Raw genomic sequence first — 16,088 nt, forward strand, 5'->3', positions numbered from 1 at the left:
TATATCATACATTATGTAAAAAAAAACACCATCTAAGATTTAGATTATCATTCAGAAAATCTAATGACTGAGTTAAGCAGGTTACAGAATCACTTCCTAAAACAAACTCAAGAAGGGGCCTGAGAGTTGACCCACAAGCCTTTAAAGAAGGCACAAGTGAACACTGCATCCTAAGCTACAGGTCAAGGTCTCAGGCAACCTGTAGACAGAGAGGCCCCTCAGCCCCTTTCCCTGCATCCTGCTACTATCTCAGCGTCTAGGCTGAGAGCAGTACAAGAACTCAGGTGGGATGGATGGGTTCTTAGAAAGCTGCCGCAGAGCAGGAAGTTGATAGGAAATGGGATCCCAGAAAACCAGGAAGAGGAAGTGCTTCCCTGGGGACCACCTTCATAGCAGGACTTCAGGTCGTTTTGAATGGAGCTGCTGACAGACTCGTAGATCTTCCTCTTTCTCCGGAGGATGTGGCCCTCCAGGCCTCCCAGGATGGCACTTATCTGAGAAAGCATGTTAACAGATATTTGGGATGGTTCCTCCGACAGAGGCAGTCAGCTGTGCCTATGTGTGTGCCTATGTGTGTCCCACCCCACCCTCCTGCCTTCTGTTAGGCTGGCTGTTGTGATGACCAATATTGTCACCTTGACAGGACCGAGAATAACCAAGGAAACAATCCCTTTGCAGAGGTCTGTGAGGATTTTATAGATATGAGGTTAACTGATACACAAAAACCATACATCAAATATGGGTAACACCATTCCATCCAGGAGGGTCATGGACCAAAAGGAGAAAGCAAGGCCAACCCCCATATTCATCACTCACTGCTTCCTGAATGTGGGTGTCATGTGAGTAGCTGCCACCATGAAATACCCTCAGTGGTGAACTGTACCCACAAACTGTGAGCCAAGATAAACCCTTCCTTCCTCAATTTGCTTCTGTCTGGATTTTATTGGAAAAGTAACTAGCACAGTTGTCTGCACGCCGTCCCAACAGCTCAGCTGCCAGATCTCCATGGGCAAGGACTCTATCTAGAGTGTCATTATCCCCTAAAGGAGTCCCTGCACACCTGGTAAAAATCATACTCTACAAAGTGTGTACCAAGTAGAGCACAGACTCAGGGAAGGTCTTTGAGAGGCTAGGGGCACTGGCATAAGTCCTAGCATTGCCATGTGATTCGAATTAGGCCTGGAGGAAGGTGAGTCACACACAAGAGTCTGGAGTTGTCAATACTAGCAAATGTCATGAAATAAGATGATGATGATGATAATAGTAATAATAACAACAATAATAATGATGATGATGATGATGATGATGATGATAATGGCTGACTCCTCTAAGCTTTGCTTCTTTGGCTCATTTTTAAAATTGGCAGAAATGATGGCGAGGTTAGTGCCAATCTTATTATGGGATGCACATTATTGTACATTTAAGTGTTCTGTGAATATCCTGGGGTCTGTGTCAGCTTCACCACTTCAGATGCCCAATTAATTGCTTCTCCATGGAACAAAGCTCTATGAGTGTCCTATGCCTCCGTGGTGGTCTTAGGACCTCTTCTCTCATCTACATCCTGCCATGTCTTATATCACACAGGGCCCTGGAGAGATACATCCAGTCCCTAGACAATCCAGGGAGAAGAAAGCCAGGGCTCATCTTTCCCACCCTCTCTGAGGAGCATACCTCCTGGATTAGGAGGCCTCTCTTGTAGCCATCGCATTTCCAGCCATTTCTTATCCCGGTTTCTGCCATCCTCTCTTCTAGGGAACGTTTGAAAGCATCTATGTGCACCATCAGAGCAGAACCACTCGGCTTCCCATCCCTAAGGAAGAAAGCCATGGAACAGATTAACAGACCATGGTGGTGACTCTGGGGACAAGAAAAGCAAGAGACACGTTGGCTCTCTTTTATTACTTTAAAGAAGAAAAACCAATGAACCGTAACAGCTGTCAGATCCCCCACAGTGTGCCAGACGCTGGGCTGTTCTAGGCCTTTGGCCTCAAGCCCTACATGTCATTACGATGGTGCCCATTTTACAGATGAGAAACTGACATACAGAGGGAATGGTCAACATGCTCAAGATCACACAATTGGTAAGGGGCAGAGATTGGTCTCCAAACTCACTGTCTGTGATTGCCAGTGCTTGCATTAGGGAAGGCGGGACTTGAACCTTTAGACACAGGTGAGATGGGAGGAAGTGAAATGAAGGAGGAGTTCTCTTCTTCAGAATATCTGAAGAAGAAGAAAGAGCAGGCCACTAATGAAGAATATGAGCTTTGACTCCTGGGGTTTTTCCATGATCTGGGGTTCCTGGGAAAGTCTCACAGTTCTTCATGGTCCACTTGTTCATGTGTAAAGGACCAGAGCTACTCTGTAGAGTCACAGGGAGCATTTGATGACTCACGCAGATGCTGATTAGCATGACAGATGCAGGTTGTACTGAATGATGCTCTATGTCTATCCCACAGGGTGGGGTAGAAGATGGTATGGCAGGACCCAACTGTGTTTAAAGAATGGTGGGGATAGAGAAGGGATACCTGGGACAGGCTGCTGCACTGGGGGTCTGAGAAACCTCCTTCTGTTGATGAAGGAGAGTTAGAGGTCAGGGAACATAGCCCACAAGTCATGTTCATGAGCATGCATGCACCAAAGGCAGACAGCATCCTCCCTGAGCCACATTTTCTTTTAACACTCAGGGAACATTCTGAAGGCTTTGCGCTTGCTGTATTCCACACTCTCCAATCAAAATACCCTGTACGAGGGCTCAGATCCCTAAGAAAATGAATCCCCTGCTGCATGTAGGAGATATTTGGAAAATAATGGCAATCATAATATTAGTCTGCAAGCAACATCTCCATCTGTACCCCGGGTCACCATGGGAAATTTTTAAGTAAACCAAACCAAGATGGCTTTTGTGTTGTGCCAGAAGCTAAGCTTTCCTTCTCAAATAACCAGCTACTCTTTACACTCGCAGAGCCAAGGAAATAAATTCTTAAATCCGAGACTCTGGCTTGATGTCCTGCAGATGTGTATTTATGAGAGAGCAAGATGAAAGATTCTTTACCTAAAAATGCCTCCAAACACAGGGTCGATCTGGTCATAGATAGGCTGAGAGAGGGCTCCGTTGAGGTCGATTCTGGCCAGAGTCCTGGAGGCATAGACGCCATTTTTGAGGCAAACAGCTTTCAGGGTCTGGTGAAAACCTTGGTTCCCTCTGCTTCTCTAGACAATTAAACAATGAATTAGCAAGTCAGTGGGAAGAAACTAGAAAGTCACAGGGTCAGATTCTCACTGTTATTGGTCAAACTTCGTTACTGAGAATCTTAGAACGGACATGAGAAGCACAGTCTTGAAACACGTCCTCAAGGCATTAAGCGATCAAGGTCACTTCTCTAGGGTGACTGGGAGCCCCTGCCTGGACTTCCAAAGTGTCTCAGGTTCATGTCAATCACAAGCCTCTATGATGAATAATACTGATTGTCTACGTGACAGACTCTCGAATCACTTAGGATGCTTAATCTACCTCTAGATTAAGTTAACTGAGTTGGGAAGACCATTACTAAATGTGGATGGCGCCATTCTGTCAACTCGGGTCCCAGAACGAATTCAAAGGAGAAAGCAATCAAGACACTGGCATTTGTCGCTCTCTGCTTCGGGGCTGCAGAGTCAGTGTGACCAGCTGCCTCACACTCCTAAAGCCACGCCATCCCCGCCACGATGTTCTGTGCACTCAAACTGGGAGCCAGAATGAGCCCTTCCTTCCTCAAGCTGTTTCTCACTGGGTATTTTGTCACCGATACACTAATTCGCCTTTCCAGACAATTTTTGGTTTGCCTGTCTCCTCACTTGTCAGTCTCTATGCCAGAAAGTCAGATTGTTGAGCTCAGGCCCAACGTCTCACCCATCTTTATGTTCACCTCTGACAAGGACTCAAGTAGAGATTGACAACTATTTGTTAAACGAGAAATTATGGGATAAATGAAAAAGTGTACTACAGACTAACAGTAAGTATATATCTTGGAATCCCTGAGGAACAGTATAAAATTTTGTTGAATATTTAATGAAATACAATTGGAGTCACCACCCTGCCAGCTAGGTTTTCTTTTCTTATCTCTCCCAAGCCTATGTATATTTTTAAACATACTGTAAACCATTTAGAGGGCTTTTTTATTTGTTTTTCTCTTTTTCTGAATCTGTCTTTACTGTATATCTCTATCTTTGACCACATGAGTTTTTAATCTGCTAAGTCTCACAGCTGGCATTAAGAGGTTTTGGTGGCTGGCTCTGCCCCATTCCTTGGATTTCCTGAGAATCTACCTTCTTGGCAGAGATACTGGTAGGTGCCACGTTATAGTGCCACAACTCTGCGGAGTTTCTAGGTCCATGCCACCACCAAGAAGCATGCTGCTGGCTGCTCATAAACACCACTTAAGTGTTTGGTAGCAGGGCCTCTTAAAAGAGCTGCTTTTGCTGCTAATGCTGAGTCACTAAGCCTCTCATAAAGGAGCCGCACCTTTGCTTGCCTCTAGATAACAGAGCCCACCAAGAAAATGCTGCACCCTGATTGCTCTTCAAGCTGATGAGGGAGAGGGACTTGATCGGGGGAGGGGGAGGGAAATGGGAGGCGGTGGCGGGGAGGAGGCAGAAATCCTCAATAAATAAATTTAAAAAAATTTAAAAAAAAGAAAGAAAATGCTGCTACCAAGAAGTGTGGGCCCATATTTCTATATGGTGTGCCAGCCTGGCTATCAAGCCATAGTTCCCTACCTGAAATAGTCACATGACCTTCCAGACAGGCTGTCGCTAACCTAACAAAAGGTGAGGATGTTGTTTTGCTTCTTTCTTTGTAATTTGGAGGATGCTTGATAGAGATGCTGATTCAAGCCTTCTTGATAAAGCCATTGAGTTGTGTGTGTCTTTATTCCTGCACCTCCATGCCAGTCTAGGGAAAGATAGTTTATGTTGGGGTCTGATCCAGAGAGAAATAATTTAGGGTCTGGGCTAGCACCAGACCCTGACAAAGAAGCCATGCTTGATTCTGTTCTTTCATATCTAGAATCTCTTCCCAAGCTCTCTCAGTCTCCTGGGTTTTATGTGGATATAGCTACAAAATGTTGAGTGCCATTTGTTGACAGAAGTTTCTGTCTAACCTGGTCCTGCAGCCTTTTAGTCACAAATAAGCATACAGAGGCTTGTATTAATTATAAACTGTTTGGCCTATTGCTCAGGCTTATTACTAACTAGCTCTTAAAACTTAAATTAACCCATAATCCTTATCTATGTTTAACCACATGGCTTGGTAACTTTTTCCTAGCAAGGCATTCTCATCTTGCTTCCTCTGCAGCTGGCTTGCAATTCCTGATTCTACCCTTTTTCTTCCCAGAATTCTCTTAGTCTGGTTGTCATGCCTATTATTTCCTGCCTGGCTATTGGTCAATCTGCATTTTATTAATCCAATAGAAGTAACTTTTTGTTTGTTTGTTTTTTTGAGACAGGGTTTCTCTGTAGCTTTGAAGCCTGTCCTGGAACTAGCTCTTGTAGACCAGCCTGGCCTTTGAACTCACAGAGATCTGCTTGCTTCTGTCTTGTGAGTGTGGGATTAAAGGTGTGGGCCACCACAGGTACAAGTGACAAATCTTTATACTGAACAAGAGCATTACCCCACAGCAGAGACATTTAAAGAGGTCATTAAGGATAAGTGAGATCTCAAAGGTGGACTCCAAATTCAATAGAATGGGAGTCCTTATAAGAGAGACACCAGTTATGCAGCATGTACACACACACACACACACACACACACACACACACACACACACACGTGCACACACACATGGAAAAAATATAAGGGGCACCATGAGCAGGTCACTGTCTCTAAGTCAGGGAAATAGGTCTCAGCAAACACTGCCAACATCTGACTTTCCAGCCTCCTGAGCTTTGCCTGTTACTCAAGTCACCCTCTGTGCCGGTGACACCCTGTCATGACTGCTGAGCAAAATGACAGAACTCTCCTTTCACCCCTTCGTCTTAACAGAATTCTACCCCACATTTACAGCTCCATCTTTGAGAAACCCCACACATCTGACCGATACATAAAACTATTTATGCCAAGCAAGCAGCTTGCAAGGTGTTTGTTCCTTCTGTCTAACATGACTGATAATGCCATCAGTGCCAGGAGATACTTAGGGCAGACACCTAGCACTCCCATTCTATAGAAGAGATGATCGAGAAATCTCTAAATGGTCTTAACATACTGAAGGGTTTGCGCCTTAGCCAGATGTTTACTGTAAATGACCCTCAAACTAAGAAACTCAAACCCTGAAGCCCAGTACTTCCACTGCTGAACTGCAGGCTTAATTTTCCCCACCACACGTGAGCAACCATCTATGTAGAGGATTTCCTACACAGAATTTTCACTCTTTCCCTGCTGTTGTTTGTTTTCTTGCTTGCTTGCTTCATTGATTGATTGGTTTTGACTAGGAGTTTTTGAGATAGGAATTCACTCTGTAGTTCCCCCAGACTACTTGGAAACTTACTACAAAACCCAGGTTAACCTAAAACCCACAGCAATCCTCCAGAGTTAGGTAAGGTTATAGGTGTGAGCAAGCCATGTCTTGCTTTCTTCTAGCTCCTTCTAGAAAGCAAGGTGATGGTATCAGAGGCATTTGGAGACCAAGTTGACCTTGCTGAAGAAAAGAAAAGGCCACTCACCACCAGGCATGTCCCGAGGATACGGCGGTAGGAAGCCCTGGCCACCTGGACGCCTGCCTGCAGGGGCTGCTCCATGCGGGCAAAGCACTGCTCAATAGCCTTCTCCAGCAGCTCCATCTTCTCCTCCACAAATCGCCGCAGACCACCCATGTTCAAGTGTTCAGTCTGGGGGCCAGGTCACAGGGAGGATCAGATTCCCTAAACTCTGTTCTATGAAAACCTGTCACTAGCACAAGCTTTAACCTGCAGTTCAACCAAAGAAGATTAATTCTTACTGTCTGCAGAAGGCATCCTCAATGCACAGACATCCTTGGGTTACTTAGCATAGAAGACAGAACAAAAATGCTGTTGCAACTTATTTGGGGTATAAAATCCACAGCCTATTTGAGGAAGTAACTGACTAACCATCTATACTCTGGTTTTTCTTCATAGTGCAGAAACCTTTCATCTTTTGCCATATGACAATTCAATTATTATGGAAACAAAATTTGGGTACTGGCAAGAATAGAAATGAGACAAGACCAGGCACTGGGGTGAATATGATCAAAATACATTATACACATGTATGAAAATGTCATAATAAAACTCATTCATATGGATGATTAATACATGCAAATATAAAATGCAACAAAAACTTTAAAAGAAAACAGATTTTCTCAATGCCATCTGAATTGACAAGCATTTCAGTCTTTGGCTTTACACAAAGCCGTTTTGAGGGCAGTGTTTCAATGTGCCCTCCATTTTAAAATCTGAAGGCCTAAGTTTCCATGATCCTAGTCAGCCGCTAAGTGAATGGACCTGGACCTTCAGCCAAACTTTGATAAGCAACGCTGTAAGATCATAGAAATAAAGCCACAATCCCATCTTCCCAGAAGAATGCTGCCAACTGAGGAAAACAACATGCTCAGGCATGCATTGTATGATGCTGTTGTCTGCATTAGTGACTACATAGGTGAGAGCAACCTCATGACTGTGTGATAATGTCCGGGCCTAGGTGTGTGGGAAGCATCCATCCGTATTCATGAATAGACACACGGTGAGGATTACACAATGATAAGGTTGGTAAGGTCACAGTTCTCAGAACAAATCCCTGCTGTAAATGGCTAGATATAAAACACAGTAAGAGGGGAAGCCGGACTTTATATGCATTAGTCCAGGGCTCATTTGACATCGAAATGTCAGGACCAACTTCCTGTCCATCCAAAAAATAATCACTTACTGAAAATCACTAACTATCCCCAGATCTAAACTTCTGGTTAGAAACACAATCTTGAGAAAAATGATGAAGCACACACATTTTAGGGTTGATTTCTTTCTTTCTTTTTCAGGAATCCAAAGGCACTGACGGAACTCTTGTCTTCCAACTTTCCATCAAAGAATTAAGACCAACATCGGAGGCCAAGGAATTTTGAGGAAAGCTGCCGCAATTCCCTTAGACCTCCCTCGGCGACATTCTCCTCAGCCTCTGCCCCTGTGTCTTTATGGTTTAGGTTTGGAGGGGTGGATGAGCCCCCAGGGCCTGCACTTCTGAGTAGGCAAAGAACAGTGAACAGGGACAGACACTTCCAGGTTTGGTCCCCAAAATATCCTGTCCTTGTGTCTGTAAAACAAGCCGCCCACACACGCATCATGTTTGATTGATTTTCCATCGGCACTTCCAAAAGCAATCTAGTGTTGGGCAAAAAGGCAGATTTCACCCCGCAGAACTTTTTCAGGGAACTGAAAGGTCAAACCCTTCGCCAGCCATTTCAGAGGACAATAGTCAAATCAGAGATGGAAAAGAAAAAAAAAATCTCAGAAGCCCAGAATTTTGCTTTGCTTTGTCTCATGCAGCTAAGCCAAAACAAAGCCTAAGGAGTGTGACAAACGGCTGTGTTTGATTCCCCCTTTGCCGTCTTCCAAACCCGGCATTGGCCAACGCGCTGCTCTGCTTATTTTCACACCGAGGTCACGTCTCCAGTCTCTGACTATTCTTGCCACCTGTCAGGCTCAAGGCTGCCTTCCTTTCCCGGGCCAGGATCAGCCCCAGGACCTCTTCCCAGAGCCCGCTCAGCCCCTCCCCTTCCTGGACTAGTCAATCATGTAGATCTGATGGGCAAATCCAAGTGTGGAAATAGACAAGGAGCAAAGCAAATGTTATTTACTCAGAACCACCATTGCTTCAGTTTGGGGGGACAAGCCCCCGTGTGGTTGGTTAGTTAAGGATTCAGAATTGGCTTCTGTGCCCGGTTAAAGGTTAGGGAAACTAGTCACCGAGGCCTGGCCAGTTGGAGCTGTTGGCTACAGAAGTTGTCCAGCTTCCTGGATTGTGACTAGAAATGGCTATCTGATCTCCGGCCAGGCTTCAGACTTGGAGCCAGCAGGCTGGCTTCCTAACTGGGTGCAGAGGGTAGGGCGCTGATTTGCTGGACACTTGACAGTAGGTTATGAGTCTGTGCTCTGTTTTTACACGCAGTCTGGTTGATGTCTGAATACTCAGTCTCGTAGAAAGAAACAACACACTTAGCGACTGTGGAAAGGGCTGATTTTTCTACCTACATCTCCAAGTCTCTCTTTTGGCAGCTAGCTCCCTTCTGTTAGGGCGGGGCCATCTATCAGAGAGAAACCTGTCCATTTCTGTGACAAAACATAGTTTTTAGCTGGACATTCCCAAGGTCTGCATTTGAGACTGTGAAGAGAAATGTCTGGACTCTGGCTGACGCCCCTCTTCTCCAGCCTCCTTCCTTTCACAGCACCACTGCCCTTCCTGTTTATTACATCCCAGTGAGACAGCCCCCCTCCCCCAGGCTCCCGTGATTCAATCACTTATCCCCACCCGGTAGAGCTGTCTGGGGAGGCTGTGGAACCCTCTGGACATGGAGCCTAGCTGGCACACACAGGGCCCTAGGTCAGCAGAGGTGGACCTTAAGGGTTATAGGGCAGCCTCCCTTCTTCTCAGTGCCCTCTGTTGCCTGTTTGGCCACCAAACTGTGAGCAAGCTGAGCTGCTCATGGCCCACCACCATGGCAGACGGTATCCCTTCAACTGTGAGCCACAATAACCTTACTGCCTTCAGTCGGTTTTTCGTTTTATTTTGCTTTGTTTTCTGCCAGGTATTGTCTAACAGTGACCAGGAAAGTAACTAATGCAGACTGGGATTCTGAAGGCAAGTCATAGAAAGAAGCCCCCAAGGGTCAGTCAAGGTTTACACAACATGACCCTGGTACGAATATCCTGTATGAGTCACTAAAACATGGACATCCAAGGGGCTGAGGGTAAGTGCAGAAAGGATGATGAGGCCTGGATGTCTGGTAATCCCAGAAGATAGATATATAAGCTGTTATATAACTGTTTGGGGCAGAGTTCCTCGTGTGTGTGTGTGTGTGTGTGTGTGTGTGTGTGTGTGTGTGCATAAATGTAACCTTGAAGTCAGAGGCCCAAGCCTTTGCCTTTGTCAGGCTGTGTTTGCCAGTCAGTTATCTCCATGTAGTCTATGAATCAGTCTACACATAGGCCTGCCCTTACGTGACCCTTGCGTGCCCGTGCCTGCCCTTACATGACCTTTGTGTGCCTGTACCTGCCCTTACGTGACCCTTGCGTGCCCGAGCCTGCCCTTACGTGACCCTTGTGTGCCCATGCCTGCCCTCACATGACCCTTGTGTGCCCATGCCTGCCCTTACATGACCCTTGTGTGCCCCTGCCTGTCTCTATGCGATCCTTGTGTGCCTGGGTGCCCACCTAGCAGCCCTCATCTGATGGGAATCAAGAGTTCTTTTCTGCCTCTTCAGCCTCACACTCTCTTCACCCTCTGGAAGCCCTCCCGCTTTCCTGGCATGGGGACATGGACCTCACAGCATACCAGGACATGAAGGGAACCCACGGGCAGATGAGCCATCTTTTAGACTGTAAGTATCATCTCCAGTGCAATGGATGGGATGTCTATAAGCCAAGTCACCCAGCCATCATTTAAATACATCTCGTCTTGTTTAGGTCTCAGGAGATATACCAGATATCCAAGTATTGGGACATGTTCCTTTCAGTAAACCTGTCCAGGTAAAATATCCCTTCTCTTATACCCCAATGTTATGATTTCACCCTTCGGTCGTCATTTTCTCCTCTTAGACTCTAAAGGCAATATATCTTCCTTTGACAGGAAAAGAAGAAAACATCCTAGGTTAATTTCCTGGTATGGCAATGGAGATGTCCTACTTTTTCAGTTTGCCATCTTCTGTTGTGATTGTGATAAACGCCATGACCAATTAAGGGAGGAAAGGGTTCATTTATGTTAAGGGTTACAGCCCATGATAATGGAAGGAAGCCAAGGCAGGAGCTGGAGCAGAGACCTTGGAGGAACACTGCTTGCTCCATCTGGCTTACTCAGTTCTCTTTCTTATACAGCCCAGGTCCACCTGCCTCGGAGTGGCAATGCCAATAGTAGGCTGGACCTCCCTACATTAAGAAATGCCCCCCATTCATGCCAATGGGTTGAGTTGATGAAGGCAGTTCCAGAGCTGAGGCTTCCTCTTCCTGGCTGTGCCAGGTTCACATCTGAGCTAACTATGACACTTGCCCAAGGTGGCGTATAAAACAATCGAGGGGTCTTCCTAACTTACATGTGTTCAAGCAGAGTACCAGACAGCCCAGGGGTTTTCCTTACCAGCAGGCTTTCCTCCGGGTTGAAAGTGTCAGTGAGGAGCAGCAGACCAAAGGCTTCAGTGACATACTTGGTTACCAGCCTCCTCTTCTTGTCCAAGACCCTTTTTCTAATATATTCTCTTAACTTGGGAACTTCTGGAATTCACAAGCAGCACAGATAATATTGAAAGAAAAGCCCAGGCATTTATAACAATAGAATTCATAAAGGTAGTTCATGAAGCCGTTGCCTGGCTTGGGGAACATGCCACACTTCTGCTCCCTAAACACCATGCATTCATCTGTGCACACATCTCTTAAGACCGGTGTAGACATAATCCCATTAGGCTCAGACTGAGATCAAGCTTGATGAACCCTCATTTAGTTACCAAGAGCCTGCGGGTGCCCATGGGCCTCAGGATCCTCTAGCCTTCCTTTGCGCTCATGGCCAATGCCACCCAAGTTTGGCTTTCATCTTTGCACACGGATGATCTTTGACTCCGCATTTAGGCTCAAAATTATGCAAAGAAAGGAGCCCTGCCTCACCGACAAACATGTGATGTGCATTTATTTACTATGTCTGATGCCTATAGCTGGGCAATTGAAGAACCACAAGCCATAAACTAAGGAAATAGCAACCCATTGTTGTCTTGACTGTTACTAACTCTGGTATAATTGGGAAGAGAGAAGAATTTTGGTCTCAGATACACAATAACACAAGGAGGGAAAAATTGATTATATGCACATAACACACACACATATTCACACGGCACATAATACATGCTAGTAGGCACAGAAGCTCTGATAAGTGGGAATAAAACTTGCCTGTGGCATGGAAAAGTCTAGTGCTGGATGCCTAGAGTGTAAGCTTATTCTTTCGAATGTCAGTGGTTAAGGTTAAAAAAAAAACTTAGAAATTACCACTTTCTTCATCAGTAAGGAAGGACTGCTGCCAGTACTCGTGAGCGCTGACTGTGTACACCAGATCCGAGGCTTCCAGAACCTTGGAGTCAGCTGGCAGTTTTCTCTGCAGTAAGGGAGACGTGCAGAAAGCACAAGAGGTCAAGTGTGGGGAAGGAAGCACCAGAGGCTGCAGAGGAACTCCTGGCAACCTCAGCTCACTCACTTTCGGTTCTGCAAGAGTGCCATGGGGGAACCGATGTGAGGCATGAGCATGCGCACATGTGCACGCTTCTGCACGCTGACATCAGGGGGCGATGTTAAGTATGTTTCTTAATTGCTTTGCACTGTTATTATGATTACAATTCCTATTATTACTATCAATTACTATTACCATTGCCATTACTGTTCCTCCAGTCACAATCTCTCGCTGAACCTGAAGCTCACAGCTTCAGAGAGAACGGCCGCCAGCATGCCAGGGCTCCTCATATCTCTGCCTTCCAGCACCAGAATTTCAGGCACTGGGGATCCAAAGTCAGGTCCTTCTGCTTTACCAAGCGAGTCGCCTCCCCCGCCAACATTGTTCCTATGTTAAGTTTTGCCAGCTGCCCACTCTTAGCAGGCTCATAAGGAAACTGATGTCTGGACGGAATTCTCTTAACTATGAAGTTAAAATTTCAACTACAGCAGGAAATGCATAGAGAAAATGGCTCAAACGTAAATGCGCAAAGAGGGTCCTTCTTAGGAAAATAAATGTTCTTAAGTACCACGGGGCTCGGGGCAGGGTTCAGCAGCGGAGTGCGTGCTTAACAATGTGTGAGGCCCTGGGCTAAGTCCCAGAACCAAACACAAAAAGCCCCAAAATATGCGCTGTTGGCAGAGGTAAGCTGAAACCACTGCATTCCCGCTTCTGAGGGCTGGTTGTCACGTGGCTTCCCACCTCTGCCTGAGTGGTTCTGATGGATAGACTAGCAATGCTGGGGGTATCCACAGCACAGGAGTTGGCACACAGTGCAAATCAGAAGGGTCAGATGCTACTGTTTTGTTCCATTTTGTTTTAAACAGCTGGTGTTTAAACATTTCCCAGCATACGACCAGGCAAAGAAATGTCCTACAAAAACAACTTTCTTCATGTCCTACAAAAGTTAAAGTTTCCTTTTAAAATAATTTTTTATAAATTCTTTGAGAATTTCATATAATGATTTGTTTTGGTTTTGTGTTTTGGTTTCTCAAGATAGTGTTTCTCTGTATAACAGCCCTGGCTGTCCTGGAACTCCCTTTGTAGACCAGGCTGGCCTCGAACTCACAGAGATCTACATCTGCTTGCCTCTGCCTCTTGAGTGCTGGGATTAAAGGCATGCACCACCACTGCCCGGCCATACAATGTGTTTTGATCATATTTACTCACAACTCCTAATGTCTCCCAGATCCACAAAAGTTTCTTGCTGAATAATCATACTTATTTCAATATGGAGTAAGTTACTTTTAATCTTGAGATATGTACCTATATCCCTAGATTCCCTGAGATTTTATCATGAAGAAATGCTGGATTTTTTTAAAGACCTTTTCTGCATATAGAGGGATGGTTATATGGTTTCTGCTTTTGAGTCTCCTAGGTGGGGCTTGGCAATATTGATTTACATATGTGAAACCATGCCTAGGTCTCTTGGATGAAGCGACTTAGTCTTGGTGGATGATTTTTTTGATGTGTTCTTGATGTCAATTTGTAAATATTTCCCTGACACTGCTCCAATTCAAAGTCCTTTGATGCAATGAAAGCAGTGCTAAGAGGAAAGTTTATAGCACTGCATATAGAAATTAGAGAATTCTCATATTAGTGACTTAACAACAGACACAAGAGGATGAGACGGCAGGAAATAATCAAACTCAGGGCTGAAATCAATAAAATAGAAACAAAGAGAACAATACAAAGAATCAATAAAACAAAGAGTTGGCTCTTTGAGAAAAATCAACAAGATAGATAAACTCTTGTCCAAACTAACTTAAAGGCAGAGAGAGAATATCCAAATTAACACAATCAGAAACACAAAGGAGACATAACAACCGGCACAAGAAAATCCAAAGAATCATTAGGTCATACTTAAAAAACCTGTACTCCACAATTGGAAAATCTAAAGGAAATGGACAATTTTCTCAATAGATACCACTTACCAAAGTTAAATCAAGATCAGCTAAACAATTTAAATAAGCCTATAACCCCCAAGGAAACAGAAGCAATCTTTAAGTCTCCCAACTAGGAAAAAACAAAAAAACAACAAACAAACAAACAAAAAAAACAACCAGAGCCAGATGGTTTTAGAGCAAAATTCTACCAGATCTTTAAAAAAGAGCTGATATCAATATTCCTCAAATTATTCCATAAAATGGAAACAGAAAGAAGATTACCAAATTCATTTTATGAGGCCACAGCCACCCTAAAACCCAAATCACACAAAAACTCAACCAAGAGACAGAATTACAGACCAATTGCCCTTATGAATAGAGCTGCTAACCACTCAACAAAATATTCACAAACCAATTCTAAGAACACACTAAAAAGATTATTTCACCACAATTAAGTGGTCTTCATCACAGAGATGCTGGGATGGTTCAACATATGAAAATCTGTCAATGTAATCCACCATATAAATAAAATGAAAGAAAAAACCATATGATCATCTCACTAGATGCTAAAAGGGATTTTGATAAAAATCCAGCACCTCTTCATGAGAAAGGTCTTGGAGAAATCAGGGATACAAAGAACATACCTAAACATAATAAAAACAATATATAGCAAGTCAATAACTAACATCAAATTAAATGGAGAGAGACTTAAAGCAATTCCACTAAAGTCAGAAACAAGACAAGGGTACTCACTCTCCCTATACCTATTCAAATATTGCACCTGCAGTTCCAGCTAGAGCAATAAGACAACTAAAGGAGATCAAGGGGATACAAACTGGAAAGGAAGAAGACAAAGTATTGCTATTTGCAGATGATATGGCAGTACTGTGGGGCAATATTATACAGGCCACATATTTTTGACTTGTATTGGTGGCCAGGCGCTCAAGTCACAATAGCAACTGAGTTGGCCAAAAGCACTTACAGACTGGCTGCTACCCTGGGTCAGGATATGCTGATGTTGTTCTGCTCCCTTTGTAATTATGGGGACTGCCTGGGAAGAGGTGTTAATCCAAGCTAGTGACAGAGCTGCGAACATGACTAAAAATCAGTATCCTTCCTCTATACAAATGATAAATGGTCTGAGAAAGAAATCAGGGAAACAACATCCTCCACAATAGTCAGAAATAATATAAAATATTGTGGTGTAACTCTAAACCAAGCAAGTGAAAGACTTTTATGACAGAGCTTCAAGTCTTTGAAGAAAGAAATTTGAGAAGATATTAGAAAATGGAAAGACCTCCCATCACATTATATCTCCCATCACAGAGATATAGAGAGAGTAGGTGGAGTCAAAGAGATGCCATGTAGCCGCCAAAGGAGAAAGATGCCAGAACATTACAGGTAAACCACAGTCTCATGGTGATACGTAGTTTAACAAAAAAGAATTAATTTAAGATATTAAGAGCTAGCTAGGAATATGCCTTAGCCATTGGCCCAACAGTGTTATAATTAATATAGTTTCTGTGTGATTATTCAGGTCTGGGTGGCAGGGAAACAAAGGCACGTCTCTGTTTACATTTTCTCTTCAGTCTCAGAAGGGTTAGAGGGAGGAAGAAAGGAACTGAGCATCTTACAAAGTACCCATTCTCCCCTTTCCCTCTAGTACTCCAGAAGAGTGCTTCTTCAAACAGGAGGGAGGTGTGTGCACAGTAGTGTGTGTGTGTGTGTGTGTGTGTGTGTGTGTGTGTGTGTGATTG

At 44.4% G+C, this 16,088-nt stretch overlaps 1 protein-coding gene across 1 annotated transcript in view; it reads right to left on the minus strand.

The window, feature by feature from the left end:
- The window catches only part of Nuggc (nuclear GTPase, germinal center associated), a 40,554-nt gene that overhangs the window by 6,472 nt on the left and 17,994 nt on the right, over positions 1-16,088 (minus strand). The window contains exons 10-15 of the mRNA XM_005355551.1: positions 12,229-12,334; positions 11,333-11,466; positions 6,697-6,861; positions 3,053-3,210; positions 1,672-1,810; positions 386-494 (exon numbers count right to left, since the gene is read on the minus strand). Of these exons, the coding sequence (XP_005355608.1) occupies positions 386-494; positions 1,672-1,810; positions 3,053-3,210; positions 6,697-6,861; positions 11,333-11,466; positions 12,229-12,334 (811 nt within the window). The remainder of the gene's footprint in view (positions 1-385; positions 495-1,671; positions 1,811-3,052; positions 3,211-6,696; positions 6,862-11,332; positions 11,467-12,228; positions 12,335-16,088) is intronic.

Source organism: Microtus ochrogaster, chromosome 17 (assembly GCF_000317375.1).
Source record: "Microtus ochrogaster isolate Prairie Vole_2 chromosome 17, MicOch1.0, whole genome shotgun sequence".
Taxonomy (NCBI): Eukaryota; Metazoa; Chordata; class Mammalia; order Rodentia; family Cricetidae; genus Microtus; species Microtus ochrogaster.